Source organism: Amphiura filiformis, chromosome 13 (assembly GCF_039555335.1).
Source record: "Amphiura filiformis chromosome 13, Afil_fr2py, whole genome shotgun sequence".
Classification (NCBI taxonomy): domain Eukaryota; kingdom Metazoa; phylum Echinodermata; class Ophiuroidea; order Amphilepidida; family Amphiuridae; genus Amphiura; species Amphiura filiformis.
Window position 1 is genome coordinate 40,487,640 of NC_092640.1, and position 22,292 is coordinate 40,509,931.

At 36.6% G+C, this 22,292-nt stretch overlaps 1 protein-coding gene across 1 annotated transcript in view; it reads right to left on the bottom strand.

Moving 5' to 3' along the window:
- The window catches only part of LOC140167658 (uncharacterized), a 105,873-nt gene that overhangs the window by 31,991 nt on the left and 51,590 nt on the right, over positions 1–22,292 (bottom strand). Inside the window, exons 26-35 of the mRNA XM_072190954.1 lie at positions 21,500–21,772; positions 19,634–19,819; positions 18,890–18,991; positions 15,418–15,519; positions 14,543–14,709; positions 13,502–13,682; positions 12,042–12,167; positions 11,486–11,608; positions 10,734–10,850; positions 8,468–8,710 (exon numbers count right to left, since the gene is read on the bottom strand). Of these exons, the coding sequence (XP_072047055.1) occupies positions 8,468–8,710; positions 10,734–10,850; positions 11,486–11,608; positions 12,042–12,167; positions 13,502–13,682; positions 14,543–14,709; positions 15,418–15,519; positions 18,890–18,991; positions 19,634–19,819; positions 21,500–21,772 (1,620 nt within the window). The remainder of the gene's footprint in view (positions 1–8,467; positions 8,711–10,733; positions 10,851–11,485; positions 11,609–12,041; positions 12,168–13,501; positions 13,683–14,542; positions 14,710–15,417; positions 15,520–18,889; positions 18,992–19,633; positions 19,820–21,499; positions 21,773–22,292) is intronic.

The following is a 22,292-nucleotide window of genomic DNA, read 5'->3' on the forward strand; positions in this document are numbered from 1 at the left end:
CATCAATTCCGATCTCAGCTACTCCAATAGACCTGACCTTTGTATCGACTGTGATGATTGTGATTCTTTGTTTATAGAAGTTACCCATAACTGTGACACCTTTATCATCGGCATAATTTACAAGCCCGAGTATGTCATTTTCAAAGACTTTTTTTTTTTTTTTTGTAACACGCTTGACACTATATCTGGTGAGAAAAAAACATGCTACATAATGGGTGATTTCAATCTAGATCTTCTAGTTCACGAAAGCAACTCTCGAGTTTCTGATTTTCTTAACTTGTTTTATTCACATGATTTCATTCCCTGTATCGATCGCTCCACGCGTATCAAGACTAACATCCATGGTATTACCACGGCCACGCTGATTGATCACATTTTCACCAATGACCTCGATAACATTATAAACTCCGGTATCATCATCACCGATTTGTCTGATCACTTCCCAGTTTTCACCACACAACAGACCCATAGAACTGAATCAATTAAAAAACAATACACTTATAAGAGACGCCAGTTCCATCCTAATAACATCAATGGATTGAAGAATGCCCTCTCAATTGTCGACTGGAACTTTGTTGAATGCTCACCCAACCCTGATGTCGCAGTATAATAAATTCATTAATAAGTTTACTGAACTTCTCAACTTACACTGCCCTGTTAAAACTAAAACTATCTCTAAACGTAATACGCCTAAAAAACCTTGGGTAACCAAAGGAATTATTAAATAAATTAAAACAAAAGATAAACTATATAAAATGTATACTCAAAAACCAACTCCTGATAATAAAAATAAATACACTAAATATAGGAACTATCTAAATTTACTTCTAAGAACAAGTAAAAAGAACTTCATTACAAATAAAATTGAAAATAATAAAAGTGATACTAAAAAATTGTGGCAAACATTAAATAATCTACTTGGACGTAATAAAAAATCTAAATCACCTGACTTTTTCATGACTGATGATGGCTCTAAAATTACTGATAATAAACAAATCGCTGAAAGTTTCAATTCATTTTTTGCTAACATTGGTAGTACTCTTGCTGAAAAATCCCAGATCCCCTCCGGTTCAAACACTCCTTTTCATCTAACGACTTTCCTCACAGTTTTTCCTTGGACCAACTTCACCAGATGAAATCACCAAATTAGCTTCCGATCTGAAAAATAGCCATAGTAGTGGTAATGATGACATCAGTAACATTCTCCTGAAACAAATTATTCCCTCAATCAACCATATTCTTTCATTCATATTCAACTTCTCCTTCTCAACGGGCACTATTCCTGTCTCTTTGAAATGTGCCAATGTTACTCCCATCTTCAAAGCTGGTGATAAACATGATTTCACAAACTATAGGCCTATTTCCATCCTTCCCGCCATTTCCAAACTCTTGGAAAAAACAGTGTATACCCGGATCCAGGATTTTCTAACTAAAAACAATATCCTTTTGAAGCATCAATTTGGATTTAGACCAAACAGATCAACTAATATGGCAGTTAATGACCTCTACTGTAAAATTGTTCAAAATCTTGACAACAAGCTGCACACCATTGGTATCTTCTTAGATCTTAGTAAGGCCTTTGATACCATAAACCACAACATTCTTCTTCAAAAACTTCACCACTATGGTATCCGAGGCCTTGCTAACGATTGGATCAAAGAAATCAACGTGTCATCTTCAATAACTGCCTTTCTAAATCCATTAATGTAACCTGTGGTGTGCCCCAGGGATCTATCTTGGGTCCTCTACTCTTCTTACTTTATATCAACGACCTCCCCTGCACTACTTCCACTCCTCACTTCATTTTATTTGCAGATGACACCAACATTTTATTTACTCACTCTGACCCTCAGATACTCCAACAAAACATAAATAGGGATCTAAAAATAATATCAAACTGGTTTAAACTGAATAAATTATCACTAAACATAAAGAAAACTAATTATATTATATTTAAAAATAAACATAGTAATAAGCCTGATATTAAATATGATATTAAAATAGATGATACCCCAATTGAAAATGTTAATACAACTAAATTCCTAGGCCTATTAATAGATCATAATCTCTCATGGCACTCACATACCCAACATGTCTCTAAGATTGTTTCTAAATACAGCGGTGTGATTGAAAGGTCCGCCATTTTCTTCCTTCTAGTTCACTTAACACTCTATACAACTCTCTGGTTCTTCCCTATCTATCCTATGGGGCCCTCGTGTGGGCTGATCCTAACAATGCCAACTTAGACTCTGCATTTCTTCTTCAAAGAGAGTGATCAGAAGCTGTACCAATTCCTCTGGCTTGCCCATACAGACCCGCTCTTCTCTTCACTCGCACTTTGAAAGTTCGTGATCTCTATAGACTCCAACTGGCTTCATTCATGTATCAATTTCATAATGACCTTCTTCCTCCGGATCTAGTCCCTGACAACTTTTCAACACTCTCACTCTGTCTCACTCTTACAATACTAGGAATGTTCACGAACATGTTATCTTTCCTTCTAACACTGCCCTTGCAAACAATTCTTCCAAAACGCAAGGTCCCATACTTTGGAAAGAACTCCCTTCTTCTCTCAAATTGGCTCGGACTCTTGCTACCTTCAAATCCAACTTTAAGAAATATATCATTTGTGGTTACACAGAGGGCATCTAATACCTTCACGATACATTTCGTTCTTCTTTTGTACTTTCGTTCAGCCCATTTTTTTTAGTAATCATCCTTAGTCTTCAGGAGCCATAGTTTTACTTCAACTTCATTCCTTCTATCTTAACTATCATCCTCGTGTTAAATCGGATCATCTGTTTTGTGTTTGTCTGTCTGTCTGTATGTCTGTCTGTTTGGTAACTATTTAAGAGGGCCCTGCACCCCACGCTCCAGCGTTTAGCAGGGTCCTCGTCAATCACCTGATTTAACCCTATTTTTTCAGATTAATTCAATGTTACTATTGTTATTATATTAGTTATTTATTACCATGATTTATATTATTATCATTATCACTATTATTGCTTCTGCTTATCATTATTGAATTACATTTGTACATTGTATTACTGATTGGTGATTGGCGATTGGCAAAATAAAATATGAATGAATGAATGAATGAACATCTAAGCTTTCTAAAAATACAGTTGTTTTAACAAAGAGTCTGTCCTACTTGGGATATTCCATTGTTTCAAATAGGGGTGTTTTTCGTAATTTTTGACTTTCTGAAATATGGCAATATTCAATCAGCTGTAACCCCCAAAGTGGTGCTTTTTATATGTTATATTTTTCAGTGTGGCTGAACTAGATAGTACTGTACCCAAATAAATAAAAAAAAGTTTTGGTAATTTTAATATAGACAAACAGTGTTGCCATAAAGATAGGTATTTTCCCATAAAATAAGAGTTAGACCAGGTTAAAAATGTTACCACACATGAAAGGAAACATTCTCACATAGTTTTTCTGGACCAGTTTTTCATGAGCAACAAGAATTGTATTGATGAAAGTAATGTATAACTATGTCAAGGTATTAATAGAATGGTACCAACATGTCACAGTTGGGAACGCTTTTCAAAATGGCCGCCAAAATCCAATGAAAAGCATATATATGGTTAAAATAGTCACTTATGAGGTATGATTGCAGTGGCGTAACGTCATGGGGGCAGGGGGTTACATTGCCCCCAATCGATCTGAATTTTAAGAATCCCAAAAAACGGACTGCCACCCATATTGGTTGGTGCCCCCTCCCATATGATAACTGGTGCTACGCCACTGTATGATTGACCAGATTTTGGTTAAGCATTGATAGCAGTAATGTAAATATATGTCAAGATATTAATAGGAAGGTGCCAGGAGGTCACAGCTGAGGGAACTTTTCAAAATGTTGGACCAACATAGTACACGTTAAACTTAAAATAGTCACTTAAAAGAGGTATAATTGACCAGATCTTGAATTAATATTGATCCCAGTACAGTAAAATTAAGTCAATGTAATAATAGGAAGATACCGGGGGTCACAGTTGAGGTTGCCTTTCAAAATGGCCACCAAAAAGAGCGGCATGATATCAGCCACAAAGCCACAGATAAAAGTGTTAAGAAAGAAAGTTGTTTTTGATAAGAGAATGTAATAGTTGTCTTTGATGAATCATTCAATAGTTGTCTTTGATCATTGTCACCTCTAAGCAAGTTTTTCAGAGTGCTATATAGCAAGCTACAAAGTGCTATATAGCGAGTCAAGATGGCTCAATATGTATTGACAAAGGGCAGGATATTTACTTCATACTCTTCTTTGTTTCACTGAATTCTTTTTATTGTGTGTTTATCTTGAGATCACTCACATCGATATCACTACATTAAGAAAATTATTCTTCATTATCTAGCAAATCAAAGCGGCATATATAGGTCATATATATCTTCTTTTATGAAAACGTTGCATTCTCTGAAAAGAAGATAGCTGCACTTTGAGTCTGCTAAAACCTTTTCCTTCTTTGACACCAATAGACTGCTTTGTTCTCGATGTTGGTAAAGAAACTGTTGAAATCACAAGACAACTGTGATTACCTGGCGATAACTTTGGATGTCATTATTGTGGATGTCATTATTGTCATACCTCTTGTTTTTCTCTCAACATACTTGATGCTTTATGTCAAGGAAAAATGCAACAATGATCAAATGTCTTGCATATAGGCCTACTGGCAAAAGCGAAATCCTCATACATGTACATGACTGGTAGGTGTAAATGTCCTGACTAAAGCCATCGGGTCAACGGCACATGCAATGCCAGTTGCCTCTGCTGTAACTTCAAGAAGCAAAGTTAAAAAGTGACACACTGGCCTATTCAAAACAACACGGACTAGACATCTGGTTTGAGAGTGGTAAATGGCTAATTTGTGTGTGCCTTTGATTTAAAAGAAAAGGAACAAAAGAAAACTGAAACAAAAGAGCTGACAAAAATACAAGTTATGCAAAGTACAGAGAAGTAAAAACTGAAATAAATATTGCTTTAAAATAAAGCTTCATTGAAGAAACTGTGTGGTCTCTTTGTTGCGCTTGTTGGAATCTTTTTGCACATCGTATTGGCCAATTTGTCACTTTTAAAACTGGACCTTCGTCTATTTAATTGCTTGTAACTTTTTTTCTTGAGGTCACATTGGATTCAATGTGGTGTCATAATGTGCAGGATTAGATAGTGCATCTAATACAAAAACCAATTTACCCCAATAAAAGTTTTGAAATTGTGCTTATTTTTCCAAGTGTAACTTGGATCGAGAGGCACTCAACTTTAGAAGTGGCGGGTATGTGCCTACCGGCGTCGCGAAGTAGGGGCCTATCGGTAACAAAGCATTATTCTAAAAAAGGGGGTCATTGGGTACAAACAAAATAAAAAAGGGGGTCATTGGGTATAATATTTTGAAAAAAGGGGGTCATTGAGTATAAGATTTCAAAAAATGGGTCATCGGGTAGAAATTTTTGACATTATTTTGTTGCATTTTGATGATGTTCTTCTAGAAAAAGGGGGGGCATTGGGTAGCCGCAAACAAAAGGGGGTCATTGGGTAGCCGCAACTAAAAAAAGGGGGTCATCGGGTATGACTTTAAAAAAGGGGGGTCATCGGGTATTAGTCGACTTCAAAAGAGGTTTGACAGGCACATACCGTCGCTTCCAAAGTTGAGTGGCCCCCTGGGGTAATGATACTTTGTTGGCGGAGTATATTTAGTTAATATGTTGCCCTTCGTGAACATAAATTATTCCTGTGGACATTTTAGTGGTCATCTTGACTTGGTGACTCGTTCTTTTGCACCCTCAAAACGATAACTTAGAGGTGACAATGATTGAAGACTACGATTACATCAAAGACAACTATTTCAATGTTTCAATTTTTTTTTCAATAACATTATCTGAGGCTTTGTGGCTGATTATACTGTACTTTGATAAATATTAATCCAAAATCAGATCAATTATGCCTCTTAAGTGACGGTGTACCATATATATAAGCTTTTCATTGGATTTGGCAGCCATTTTGAAAAGCGCCCTCAAATGTGACCTCCTGGTAGCTACCTATTGAAATCTTAATTTAGCGTTACATTACTGTCATCAATACTTAAACCAAAATCTGGTCAAGTATACCTCATAATTGACTATGGTAACCGTATAATGCTTTTCTTTGAATTTTGGCGTGATTTTGAAAAGCGTCCCCAACTGTGCCCTCCTGGTACCTTCTTATTAATATACCGACTTATTTATACATTACTTTCATAAATACAAATCCATAATCTAACAAATTCTATCTTTTATCCGCCTATTTTAAGAGCATAATTGCTTTTCATTGGATTTTGGCAGCCATTTTGAAATAAAAAGCGCCCTCACAGGAAAGTTTTCAGGATACAGGATTTTTACCTTATACATTCTTGTTCCTCAGTTTCTCCTTTCATGTGTGGGACCTAGCTCATTTTAACCTGGTCTATTTGGCGTTTTCAGCATAGCTGTATGATAGGTAATAACAAGATGAGCAACAGCTTCACTGAGAGATGTTTTTTCTGGCAACACTGTCATTAAAATATTATCAAATCGTGTCTTACTTTACGGTGTATTGATGCCAATTTCTTTTGGTACATTATCAACCCTAATCAGGATTTTCAGTGAAAGTAAATGCTCAAAATCCCGATTTTTCCACACTACCTTATAATGTCAACAATCCTAAAAAGTTCAAAGTTTCTGGCAACACTGCTCTCCAGTAAAACAATTACCAGAACTTTTTTTTCTATAGATAGGTAGACCAATACCTTATCTACCTACCCTGCAAAAAATAATTTAAAAAAAGCACCACTTTGGAGGTTCGTCATTTTAAAAAGATCATTTTTTCATAATTAAATTAATGAAAAACACCCTATTTTACAAAATGGTATCTACCATATTGAAATAATGAATTGTTATGTTTACTTCATTTTTGGAAAGGACAAGGATGGATACTTCATTGTATGGGAGAAGATTAGTTTAATTCACGTTCTTCATACAGAAATATGACCTAATATTTAAGCATTTTTCCAGTTGTGAAAAGGGTAAAAATAGTGAAAATTGGGTCAATTCATATTTTGGCCGTTACCATGGTAACCATAGATGAAGAGGTAAAATTTTAACCAAATTTATACATGTTGACTCAATGTCTAACCATGTGCAATGTATAAAAAAATCGATTTTTTTGAAGTCTGCCACCACATCTTTGATTTTTATACACAAGGTCTCTTCAAGTCTTAGTAATTTTGAATTGGAATAGTGTTCTTGGCTGCAATTTTGATAGAAATGTGTGCATTGCAAATTTATTGAATATAATGTAATCTTATTTCTTCACAATATCATCAAAACGTAATTTCAAAAATATCTATCTACGGAAAAAAATATTTATCTACAGAAACCTACCATTTAATATTATTAACTTGCGACAAGCAACTTATTTTGCATCAAAGGAGTAATTCTTCCTATTCAAATACATTGGAAGACCACCCGCTGTGCTCGGGGTCACATTCCATAATGCTAATAATTATGTCTGCGCCCATGGGTGTCACGTGGCCAGAAAAATTTCCCGTGAAAATTTACCTATTAATTTTGACTGAGCATCCAGTGGAGGCATACAAACATCTGGTCAAGTTTCCTACAACAAGATAATATCAACAGTGTAATGAGAAAGCCAGAAATCTTTTGGTCAAAATGTCTGCATAAAAATATTCTTCTGCTCCTTGCATGTCATGTTTATCAGGTACATTGTAGCTAGACAGGTGGGGATTTGATGGGACAGATATGGCTGATGTAGTCTGTCGTTTGAACTGCACCATATTCACAGTTGGGTGCTTGGAGCGACCGACTCTAGCCCTGAGCCTATTTAAATTCACCCAGGCTTTCCTTGGAAGGTCCCGACCACTTGGATTAAAAGAGTGCCTTCAGATTTGTGGGTAAGGTTTCCCATTCCTTAGCCAAGCATTCTGTTATTCAGAAGGAGTGGCTGGAGGGTGGCAGATCTGTGGTTTGCGTTGCAATGGGACTTCTAGGAAGACACTGGTCTATAAGGATGGTAGCACAAGGCCATCATCCTGGTGACATTTCCGGGCTAGCTTCATGATCTGCATATTTCTTCTCCAGATAAATATTAAGTTTTTCATTGAGTCTTATGGTAAAGTTAATTATCATTGCAGCCAACTCAAGTGATTATGAGAAGGTTTAGTTTTAGAGGATTAGGATTAGGGCTAGGAAAAAGAGATTATGTTAGGGTAAGGATTATGGTTGTGGCTGGCACTGGCTGGTGGCAGTGATAATAAAGTTGACTGAAAAACAAGTCTTGTATACTGACAGACCTGATGAACCTCCTCAATAATCTGGTTTTTCTTTTCCAAAACACTAACCTGTACAAGCTACTAACAATCATAGCTGCTCTCTGTATTAGTACAATCAGGTCTACAACGACACTTCCATCCCTTATACATCATAAAACATTTACCTGCACAAGTTGCTCCATTTCCCATAAACCCATCTTGACAACTACACTTATAGCTGCCCTCTGTATTAGTACAGTCAGCTCTAGAGTCACATCCTGCTGCTCCTGAATCACACTCATTGACATCAGAGCACTCAGTGCCATCGCCTTCCCAGCCTTCATTACAGTTGCACTCATAGGAGCCATCTAGATTCCTGCAGGTAGCCATTTCATGACAGTCATTTGCTCCTAGACATTCATCAATATCTGTGTGCAGAAACAAGTAAGGGAACAAACCAAAAGATTGATGACATCCTTTAAACGTAACTGATTTGTTTCTCAGCCGACCCCCTCCCTCCCTGCCAGAAACTTAATAATAAAATGTTGAAAATTTTGACATAATAATAATAATGACACATTTTTTCAGACCGATGTTTTTGTACAAACGTTATCGAGTATTTTTACCCCCTCCCCCCTAAACGAAACCAGTTCCGTTTATAGGACGTCATCGATCTTTTGGTTTGTTCCCTGTTGGATACAGTTTGTATAGATATTATGAAGCAATTCACACAATTCTAAATGTATACACTGGGAAAGGTTAAAGTTTAATTTATGAATTTTACCAATTTTAACTAACATATATACTATTTTCAGTCAATACTCCTGCAAGGACTACCCTAGTGGTAACTTTTCACATCTGTGTCTTAGCTAGACACCCATTATACTTTGGACAGGCAGTCATCTCCTTGGCTGGGCAAACGTTAGGGCTTATTAGATGCACAATGGCTAATCAGAATAGTTTTATTGAATAGTAAATCTAATTTTGTTTACTTTGTAAACAAACATTAACTGCTCATGTGGGAAATACTAATACTAATGGAGGGTTCTTAGTAGGCGAACAATCTTCAAAAGAACTCAAGGCGCACTAACAATAAACATGATAAAGACAAGCAACTTACATATGTGAATCCAGAAAAGCATGAAGAAAAAGATCGAGTTTTAAGTTGCTTTTTGAACTGAGAAAGCGAATGTGTGTTACGGAGTCTGTTTGGAAGCGAATTCCAAACATGAAATGAAATGAGCGTTCACTGGCCGATTTAAGATTAACACAGGGATATTTCAATAATCTTTTAATAGAAGATAAAAGTAATCGAACTGGTTTGTACGTGCAGAGTGTAGCAGACAGGTAAGTTGGTAACGTATCTTCAAACGGCCAAAAAGCAAGAGCAGATAACTTACACTGAATCCGAAATTCTCAAGGCAGCCAGTGAAGCTCATGGGGGTGATATGCTCATACCTCCTTTTCTTCAGGGTTAAACGGGCTGCACAATTTTGTATTCTTTGAAGTCTGTTAAGTTGGTCAGTGGTGATGCCAGTTAAGGATGAGTTACAGAAGTCAAGGTGTGATGTTATAATTTAATTGAATAGTGCAAACTTTATTGTCCTGAGGTGAACTGGAGACTGTGTAGGCCTAGGCCCACAATCTCCATTTCACCAAGGAGCAATAGTTTGCATAATAATTTCCAGAATAATGAGCAGTCAATATTTGTTTTATATAACATATTAAAATATTCCCGTAATTTGACCAAAATAAACAACATCATATAGGTCTGATAACCAAAACTTCCTTGCCATGAAATATCAGGGAAATAGGCGAAATATTTTGTACCATGAAAGGTAATATCCACCAATCAAGTGACATGATGTTTACATGCAATACTATTTTTTTTCTATACATATAACACAACTTGAACGTTTATTGGGCTATTCCAGTTGAAATCCATACACCCCCTATGGAAGACTTAATCTTCCATACAGGGAGTGTAGATTTCAAATGGACTCATCCATTCAGGTAACCCTATTTGAAATTCACACTCCCTGTGTGGAAGATCAAGTTAATGACTTTCATAGGGGGGTGTATGGATTGTAACTGGAATATAGCACATTTCATGATTTTAGCATCCTCTTTTTAAGGTAGCTAGGGTTCAAGAGATATCCACGAAATAAAAGCTTTCCAAAATTTCAGCTGATTATGAATTGAATTCGCGAGTTAACACATAATGACATATATCACAGCACCTCATAGGCTACCGTGTTGTAATTTTGGACTGCCAACAGCCCAAAAATACAAATTGAACAATATCTTTGTCAAACAATTGAATCTGCAAGAAATTAAAAGTTACGTATACAATCATAATGTTGTTCTCTGATAGTATACAAAAATATTTGGAGTAAGTTTGGGGAGGGGCTTGAGGTTGTGGATCATGAAGTGCTAAGGATCCAAACTTACCTGTGCATGTGATGCCATCACCATAGTAACCACTGGAACATTGACAAAAGTAGGAACCAGGAGAATTAATACACACTGCTAGATTAACACAAGGGTTGGCTAAACATTCATCAGTATCTGGAAATGGAAAAACAAATTAAATTCAAGCATGTTGTATAATAAATTTAAGTAATAAAGCAGGAATCTTGGCTGACTGAAAAAGAGGGACAGAACACTTCAAAATTATAAAATTCACACCAGCCTGCTGTGGTAATCAGTAGGGGAGATGAAATATGTGGCCTGTGTAGCATCTAGAACGTAAGAACAACTTTCTGTCATAATCACCAACGGACACAGCGGGAGGATCCACAATTTAGCCTAAACTTAATTGTTTCATGCAAAGAACATTGCTACCTATCATATAATGTGAATTCGATAGGATTTGCAATAATGTTGTGTTGTGTGTGTAAAACTTCTCTCTGCCACATATCACTGACAGACACTAGGGCAGATCCAGGATTTGAAGTTACAGGGAGCGTAAGTGTGATCCAGCGCACAGCAGCAGGTGTTGGGTGGGACTTTGGAATTCTTGTTTGTTTACTTAGTTCTTTATTTCTTTTATCATTCTTTTTTCTCTTTCTCTTCCTCCTTCTTTTCGTTCTTCTTTTTTTGGGGGGGGGGGGCAGGAGTATGTATGCCACATTTGCTCCTATGTGGATCCACCACTTAGACAAGATAGACATACAACGCAGAAAGACACACACATGACTCACCCATACAAACATCCTTGATGACTTCATATCCATCATTACATGGGCATTCATAGGATCCTTTTGTATTTCTACACGTGGCATTATCATCACAGTCATGTGTTTCTTCGAGGCACTCATCAATATCTGAAAAAATAAGATATTCAAATATGAAGTAAACCCATGACTTTCTTTTTTTCCCTTCTGAATAACTTTCATGCAGGGGCTTTCTTCAAGTCTTTCACTTAAGTGACAAAACACACACATCCTGCTCTATATTATTATATTATATATTTTGTTTAAAATTTTGTAACTGTATGGAATTTAAATTATATTTCTTGGCCGAAGTGGATTTTTGTTTTGTTTTAAAGATTATTTTCCCAGATTGTTCATGCTTTCGGTGATTTCTTAGGGTCGTTTAGCCTCAACTGGAAAAAAAAATTCCGACTTACAACCCTAAGCTTGTTAGCAAGTCCCCCCTCCAAGACACTGGAGACTATTTGCAGGCAAACCCTGATGTACATCTACAAACTTACAAACATATGCATATGTGCAGGCACAAATTGAAATTTATACATACCAAGACAAGCCTTGTTGTCAATATGCAGTTGATATCCTTCATAGCATGAACACTGGTAGCTGCCTAAATTATTAGTGCATGTCTGGTTACAATCGTTGGCAATCTCATCAGCACATTCATTGAAATCTAAAAGAAATAACATAACATAAAGAATGATATAAATATGAAGTCATATTTTTATTTATTTGTTTACCTTCTAGATTACTAATAGGCAGCATAGAGTTGACCTATGATTCATTACAAAAACATTTATAGATATTATCTATTCTTTGATTCAACTTCAACTCAAATTCGGTGGCGTATGTAAATATTTTGCTGGCTACAGTATCAAATCGCGGACATAAAAGGGCATACATACACATTGATAAGGACAGTTTGTCAGCATGCTTTCAGCGCAACCGTGAAAAAGCATTGACATCACTACCGACTCAACATATAGAATAATGTTTATAGTATTTTGAATCTATTCAACAAACCCATATTATTCTGTGTGCAATGAGCCAATAACAAGGCAACTTCTATTCAAATATCAATCAGTGATCTGTGCTAGGAGTATCAATACTGCGTATGAGTTGTGTATCGTCACTGATTGATATTTGACACCGTGGAACAGATTGAAATTGAGGTAGTTTTGTAACATTTTATATATCTAGAGGGAGAGGGGTACACCTCCCACATATTGGGTTCAATTTAGGGGAACCCCAGGGCTACAGCCTACATCCCTGTCAAGGATCTTTCTACTTTGGCACCAGAAACAAATTTATTTGATCTTTGGATCGACCGTCAATACTGCTTCGATGCTTGTTATTAATGAACTATCAATTAATTAATCTGATTTAACGCTAAATTTATATTGGTCAATATCCCTACAGGCACAAATTACCATTTTATCACAATTAACAATAGCAAATTAATTAATTTAATAAATAATAAGGATTGACCAAGCATCGATAGTCGATCGAACTAATATGTTTCTATTGCCTTAGCATAACATTTGAATCCATCACCATAAGACCAGGGGGACAACTCTCGCAAATTTAGGGGGAGCACCAGCATACTCCTTAAGGGTATACGTTGTATTGTTGGTCGAAGCAGCCAAAAAAAATAGTAGTTCACAGCATGTTGCAAATGGTAGTGAGCTTTAGCAAAAATTACATTGCTCAATTCATAGCGGCGACGAGCGTGCGTAGAAGAATTCAAATATCACAGATATACTTTTGTAGGTCCTGTGGTTCTTGAGTTATGTTGTAAAGAGGGCTGAAACAACAACACTTTTGTAAAACGTACATAACTCTTTAACAACAATAAATTAAGCAAGTTTTCAAAGTATATGATTTGTAGAATGCAAAACATCAAAGTGTTATTTTTCAATAATATATTGATTCAGATAATGAAAATCGATTTTTTGGCTGCTTCGACTAACAATACCTCGTATACCCTGTTAAGATCTTTCTACTTACCAAAACACTTAAATCCATCACCCATAAGACCAGAGGGACAACCTCCACATGTTGCATTCACTTCAGGAGGGGGTCGATCTATACACTGGACCCCAGGGTAGCAAGGGTTTTCTACACAGCTGTCCAGATCTACAGAGCAATCATTACCTAACCAGCCAGGGGTGCAGATACATGACACCACCTGATATAAATGAGAAAAGTAGAAAGAACATTACTGTTGTATTATTTCAATTCTGCTTTGGGCTGTAGCCTGTACCTTAAATAGGAGCAAAGTCGCTTCATCATAAATCTGGGCATCTTGCATTTTTAGTGCTTGGCCTATTTCTGTATCTTCTTTAAAGGAAAACCATAGATTTTCCTTCACATTTCCCATAGAGAGCCATTCTCTATTCAATAGTTACTACTGGTGGTAGGTGTGCTTGTATGTGGATATGCATGATGGAATCCCCATATCTTAGGCAAAAAAAAAAGGTTTGTCTCAAAGCATGCTTGCTACGCATTTTTAGTGCTTGGCCTATTTCTGTATCTTCTTTAAAGAAAAACCATAGATTTTACTTCACATTTCCCATAGAGAGCCATTCTCTATTCAATAGTACTAATGGTGGTAGGTGTGCTAACTGTGCTTGTATGTGGATATGCATGATGGAATCCCCATATCTTAGGCCAAAAAAAAAAGGTTTGTCTTAAAGCATGCGCGCACATTTGTAAAATCGCGTGATTTGAAAAAAAAAAAATGCGGAAACTTTTTTCTCAAAATACCAAGTCGGGAATAAAAATATCGCATTTTGCATTTGTTTTCAAACCACTCGTGAGCTTTGAGACAAACCTTTTTTTTGGGCCTTATAACAGGAAGACATGACCATAGTCTCCAACACAGGGGGTATAGATTTCAAATGGAGTCACCCATTCAGGTAACCTCTATTTGAAATTTACATTCCTTGTGTGGAAGATTAACATAAAGTCTTCCACTGACGGTGTACATATTTTAACTGGAATACCCAATTGCTTGTATGTCTGCTTTAATAGTTCAGTTTCACTTACTGCAAATGCAGCATTATATGATGTGGAATTCCAGTCACATTCTCCATCATTCACACATGAACACAGCCTCAATTTGAACAAGATGGATGTATTGGCTCTGCCATCGCTCACTATGACCTCAAGCTTGACTTCCTCTGTAGATGTTGGACTCAGTGAAAGCTCACCAGCTGATATTAAAAAAGAAACGCATAAGATGAAAAAGTCCTGATGAATCTCTTTCAAGAATTATGATTGTTCTTACTTTTTCTTTAAAGAAACAAGACTTACTTTGACTAATAGTATACCATCATAAGGAAACAAGTACATAATCTACATTAGGATCACCAGCATCTATCTGAGATGTATAGCTGGTATCCACTACTTGAGAAAGCAGACTTACTGTCACTAATAGTAGCTCCTAGACCATCATAAGGAAGAGAGTACATAATGTCATCTCCATTAGGATCACCAGCATCTATCTGGTATGTATAGCTGGTATCCACTACTTGAGAAAACAGACTTACTGTCACTAATAGTAGCTCCTAGACCATCATAAGGAAGAGAGTACATAATGTCATCTCCATTAGGATCACCAGCATCTATCTGGTATGTATAGCTGGTATCCACTACTTGAGAAAACAGACTTACTGTCACTAATAGTAGCTCCTAGACCATCATAAGGAAGAGAGTACATAATGTCATCTCCATTAGGATCACCAGCATCTATCTGGTATGTATAGCTGGTATCCACTACTTGAGAAAACAGACTTACTGTCACTAATAGTAGCTCCTAGACCATCATAAGGAAGAGAGTACATAATGTCATCTCCATTAGGATCACCAGCATCTATCTGGTATGTATAGCTGGTATCCACTACTTGAGAAAACAGACTTACTGTCACTAATAGTAGCTCCTAGACCATCATAAGGAAGAGAGTACATAATCTCATCTCCATTAGGATCACCAGCATCTATCTGGTATGTATAGCTGGTATCCACTACTTGAGAAAACAGACTTACTGTCACTAATAGTAGCTCCTAGACCATCATAAGGAAGAGAGTACATAATGTCATCTCCATTAGGATCACCAGCATCTATCTGGTATGTATAGCTGGTATCCACTACTTGAGAAAACAGACTTACTGTCACTAATAGTAGCTCCTAGACCATCATAAGGAAGAGAGTACACAATGTCATCTCCATTAGGATCACCAGCATCTATCTGGTATGTATAGCTGGTATCCACTACTTGAGAAAACAGACTTACTGTCACTAATAGTAGCTCCTAGACCACCATAAGGAAGAGAGTACATAAACTCATCTCCATTAGGATCACCAGCATCTATCTGGTATGTATAGCTGGTATCCACTACTTGAGAAAACAGACTTACTGTCACTAATAGTAGCTCCTAGACCACCATAAGGAAGAGAGTACATAATCTCATCTCCATTAGGATCACCAGCATCTATCTGGTATGTATAGCTGGTATCCACTACTTGAGAAAACAGACTTACTGTCACTAATAGTAGCTCCTAGACCATCATAAGGAAGAGAGTACATAATCTCATCTCCATTAGGATCACCAGCATCTATCTGGTATGTATAGCTGGTATCCACTACTTGAGAAAACAGACTTACTGTCACTAATAGTAGCTCCTAGACCATCATAAGGAAGAGAGTACATAATCTCATCTCCATTAGGATCACCAGCATCTATCTGGTATGTATAGCTGGTATCCACTACTTGAGAAAACAGACTTACTGTCACTAATAGTAGCTCCTAGACCATCATAAGGAAGAGAGTACATAATGTCATCTCCATTAGGATCATCAGCATCTATCTGATATGTATAGCTGGTATCCACTACTTGAGAAAACAGACTTACTGTCACTAATAGTAGCTCCTAGACCATCATAAGGAAGAGAGTACATAATCTCATCTCCATTAGGATCATCAGCATCTATCTGGTATGTATAGCTGGTATCCACTACTTGAGAAAACAGACTTACTGTCACTAATAGTAGCTCCTAGACCATCATAAGGAAGAGAGTACATAATCTCATCTCCATTAGGATCACCAGCATCTATCTGGTATGTATAGCTGGTATCCACTACTTGAGAAAACAGACTTACTGTCACTAATAGTAGCTCCTAGACCATCATAAGGAAGAAAGTACATAATCTCATCTCCATTAGGATCATCAGCATCTATCTGGTATGTATAGCTGGTATCCACTACTTGAGAAAACAGACTTACTATCACTAATAGTAGCTCCTAGACCATCATAAGGAAGAGAGTACATAATATCATCTCCATTAGGATCACCAGCATCTATCTGGTATGTATAGCTGGTATCCACTACTTGAGAAAACAGACTTACTGTCACTAATAGTAGATCCTAGACCATCATAAGGAAGAGAGTACATAATATCATCTCCATTAGGATCACCAGCATCTATCTGGTATGTATAGCTGGTATCCACTACTTGAGAAAACAGACTTACTGTCACTAATAGTAGATCCTAGACCATCATAAGGAAGAGAGTACATAATATCATCTCCATTAGGATCACCAGCATCTATCTGATATGTATAGCTGGTATCCACTACTTGAGAAAACAGACTTACTGTCACTAATAGTAGATCCTAGACCATCATAAGGAAGAGAGTACATAATATCATCTCCATTAGGATCACCAGCATCTATCTGGTATGTATAGCTGGTATCCACTACTTGAGAAAACAGACTTACTGTCACTAATAGTAGATCCTAGACCATCATAAGGAAGAGAGTACATAATGTCATCTCCATTAGGATCACCAGCATCTATCTGATATGTATAGCTGGTATCCACTACTTGAAAAAACAGACTTACTGTCACTAATAGTAGCTCCTAGACCATCATAAGGAAGAGAGTACATAATCTCATCTCCATTAGGATCACCAGCATCTATCTGATATGTATAGCTGGTATCCACTACTTGAGAAAACAGACTTACTGTCACTAATAGTAGCTCCTAGACCATCATAAGGAAGAGAGTACATAATGTCATCTCCATTAGGATCATCAGCATCTATCTGATATGTATAGCTGGTATCCACTACTTGAGAAAACAGACTTACTGTCACTAATAGTAGCTCCTAGACCATCATAAGGAAGAGAGTACATAATCTCATCTCCATTAGGATCACCAGCATCTATCTGATATGTATAGCTGGTATCCACTACTTGAAAAAACAGACTTACTGTCACTAATAGTAGCTCCTAGACCATCATAAGGAAGAGAGTACATAATGTCATCTCCATTAGGATCATCAGCATCTATCTGGTATGTATAGCTGGTATCCACTACTTGAGAAAACAGACTTACTGTCACTAATAGTAGCTCCTAGACCATCATAAGGAAGAGAGTACATAATGTCATCTCCATTAGGATCATCAGCATCTATCTGGTATGTATAGCTGGTATCCACTACTTGAGAAAACAGACTTACTATCACTAATAGTAGCTCCTAGACCATCATAAGGAAGAGAGTACATAATGTCATCTCCATTAGGATCATCAGCATCTATCTGATATGTATAGCTGGTATCCACTACTTGAGAAAACAGACTTACTATCACTAATAGTAGCTCCTAGACCATCATAAGGAAGAGAGTACATAATGTCATCTCCATTAGGATCATCAGCATCTATCTGGTATGTATAGCTGGTATCCACTACTTGAGAAAACAGACTTACTATCACTAATAGTAGCTCCTAGACCATCATAAGGAAGAGAGTACATAATGTCATCTCCATTAGGATCATCAGCATCTATCTGGTATGTATAGCTGGTATCCACTACTTGAGAAAACAGACTTACTATCACTAATAGTAGCTCCTAGACCATCATAAGGAAGAGAGTACATAATGTCATCTCCATTAGGATCATCAGCATCTATCTGATATGTATAGCTGGTATCCACTACTTGAGAAAACAGACTTACTATCACTAACAGTAGCTCCTAGACCATCATAAGGAAGAGAGTACATAATGTCATCTCCATTAGGATCATCAGCATCTATCTGATATGTATAGCTGGTATCCACTACTTGAGAAAACAGACTTACTGTCACTAATAGTAGCTCCTAGACCATCATAAGGAAGAGAGTACATAATCTCATCTCCATTAGGATCACCAGCGTCTATCTGGTATGTATAGCTGGTATCCACTACTTGAGAAAACAGACTTACTATCACTAACAGTAGCTCCTAGACCATCATAAGGAAGAGAGTACATAATCTCATCTCCATTAGGATCATCAGCATCTATCTGATATGTATAGCTGGTATCCACTACTTGAAAAAACAGACTTACTATCACTAACAGTAGCTCCTAGACCATCATAAGGAAGAGAGTACATAATGTCATCTCCATTAGGATCATCAGCATCTATCTGGTATGTATAGCTGGTATCCACTACTTGAGAAAACAGACTTACTGTCACTAATAGTAGCTCCTAGACCATCATAAGGAAGAGAGTACATAATCTCATCTCCATTAGGATCACCAGCATCTATCTGATATGTATAGCTGGTATCCACTACTTGAGAAAACAGACTTACTATCACTAATAGTAGCTCCTAGACCATCATAAGGAAGAGAGTACATAATGTCATCTCCATTAGGATCATCAGCATCTATCTGATATGTATAGCTGGTATCCACTACTTGAGAAAACAGACTTACTATCACTAATAGTAGCTCCTAGACCATCATAAGGAAGAGAGTACATAATGTCATCTCCATTAGGATCATCAGCATCTATCTGATATGTATAGCTGGTATCCACTACTTGAGAAAACAGACTTACTATCACTAATAGTAGCTCCTAGACCATCATAAGGAAGAGAGTACATAATGTCATCTCCATTAGGATCATCAGCATCTATCTGATATGTATAGCTGGTATCCACTACTTGAGAAAACAGACTTACTATCACTAATAGTAGCTCCTAGACCATCATAAGGAAGAGAGTACATAATGTCATCTCCATTAGGATCATCAGCATCTATCTGATATGTATAGCTGGTATCCACTACTTGAGAAAACAGACTTACTATCACTAATAGTAGCTCCTAGACCATCATAAGGAAGAGAGTACATAATCTCATCTCCATTAGGATCATCAGCATCTATCTGATATGTATAGCTGGTATCCACAACAAGATAAAGGAGACCATTATCTTGCAGGGAATCTGTGTTGCTGGTCTCAGTAATGGCACTGATGTTTGGTGGGAAGTTGTCTGAAAAAAGAAGATGAATGAAAATTTATTAATTTCAAATTTACAATAAGTTCAATTTAAAGCAGCATTTCGTGATCCACAGCCTCATCCCCTACATTTTTCAAAAAAGGTGAGATTGTTATACCACTTGAACCTCTGGCTACATAATATTTATGTACAAAAAAATTCTTGCAGATTAATTCATTTAGCAAAAATATCATGGTCAAATTTGTATTTTGTTAACAGAACAAATTACAACACAGTGGCCTATGGAGCAGTGTAATAATCAAAATCGGAATCTGAAATTTTGGGAATAATTATTCCACTGCCCAACACAGTTTTTGGTGACTTTGGTTTGAGACTTGTTTTTAGGTAATTTGGGGTCGCTGATTTCAAATATAGCATTATTTTTTGCATATCACGTCAAATTTTCACTCTATGGTATACCCCTATTTATATGAGAGGGGCGTATTATCTGGGCCCATAAAGTTACTAAATCATATAAACCCAATTGAAAGTCAAAAGGTGAATGCATAAATATTGGCATGATAATATAAACTATAAAAAAATACCACAGAATAAGTCTTAATTTGGCAAGAAGATATACCTTGGCATGTTTGACACCCCAAAAATGACGGGTATAGTGTTGCAACCCATGAGAATAATATTTTTTAAATTTTGATGTTTATGGAGGCCAAACTTAATTTTTATGTCAAAGTAATTAGTTTTATGAACATTTAGCAAAAACTGCATCAAAATCGGGCGTTGCTAGCATTTTTTGGTCAAAATCTATCATTTTAGCCATCTTTCAGGATTTTTTCAGATTTTCTACGATAATGACGTCATTGTGACGTCATATGATGTATGTTGGTACTTATTTTGGTATCGTTGGATAGAGTAGACTCATAGCGATTCATAGGTACCCAATATAAGGGGTTTACTGTGGAAAATCCAGGGGGCTGCAACCCTTTGGTGGATGTGTTAAGTGATTCATGAAATTTCACCATTTTTCATAGAAAAAAAAACTTGACGTGATAGGGAAAAACTGATACCATTTTTGAAATCAGCGACCCCAAATTAGTTAAAAACAACTCTTAAATCCAAGTCACCAGAAAAAAAGTTTAATTTTGTTGGCCAGTGTAATATTTCTTCATCGATATCTACTGAAAAAAATGAGGATGCTGGGTCACAAAATACTCCTTTAAGTGTAGTATTTATTATGTCCCTCATATGCCAAGCTGGGTAATCTTTGTTCAACCTGTATAAGTGAATGGCAAGACTCATGACATCATGGATTGATACAGCATGAAATGCACACAGATGGGCGCAGTATACATATGCTAATAAGTGCACTTTGCATAATCTGTGACACGCTTTTGTAAAATTATAGGCAAACATGACATGCACAGTAACAATTTTTAGCATACAGTACCAAAAGCAAGAATGGTGAATCAGGGTAGCAAAAAAAAGACCGCAAAATAAATGCTACTAGCGTTTGATCACTTGTGATTTTGGAATCCCACACAGCAACTGCTAGTCTGATTATGCAAATTAGATTGGTAAACAGCTCTTGCTGATCTCTGCATGTATAATTAACTTGGATTGGTAAAACAGCTCTTGAATCGTACCATCTAGAGCATTTATTCAAAATTATGACAAAGAAAACATTAATATACACCATATTTCTTACGATTTACTCACTCAGATTGCTAACCAGTCCTTGGAACATTTCATCAGTCTGTGCTGTACTAGCTCCTATCTCTGTGCTATTCGTTGCCAATGCATCAAACAAACACTCCCTATTTTTCATCCCACAGACTGCATACACTCTTTGTAGGAATGGCGTGTTAGCGTATTGCTGAAGGAGTTCATCAAGGAATTTGGGGACATACATTACATCATTGTATGTGTCCCAATCATCATCACTGTCTTCTGGTGGGTAACTGAACAAGGATGCACCAGGTGTCGTTCTCCCTGCAATATGATACAAAGAAATCCTTTATTTATAGGTTAATAAATGCACTTGTTGCACTTGTTGGGAGTGAAATTGTACAAAATAATGCACACATACTGAGATGTTAATGCACACATACTGAGATGTTGATGCGTCTAATGCTCCCCACTTCGAGGCTTGTGCATTAGACACACCAACATCTCAGTACAAGTACATTATTTTGTACAATTTCTTGAGCAAGAAGTGATCTGAATTTATTAACCTAAAAATTACATGATTTTTGCTATTTTTATTACTAAATTAAGTGTTGGGGAAATACCAGCATATATAAATGCATCAACCCACAAGAAAAATGACCTCGTCCGAAAGCACTGCGAGTAGTATGCAGAGTGTGCCCTCTGCATATATACACAAACAATGCATCAATGTTTCTCAACAATACCTAATATAGTTGCTTTTGGTAATTTTATCACTGATGACTATATAAATCTTTTGGTATAGCCACAGCTTCAAAATTGGAATGGTCTATTTGTTTCCGTA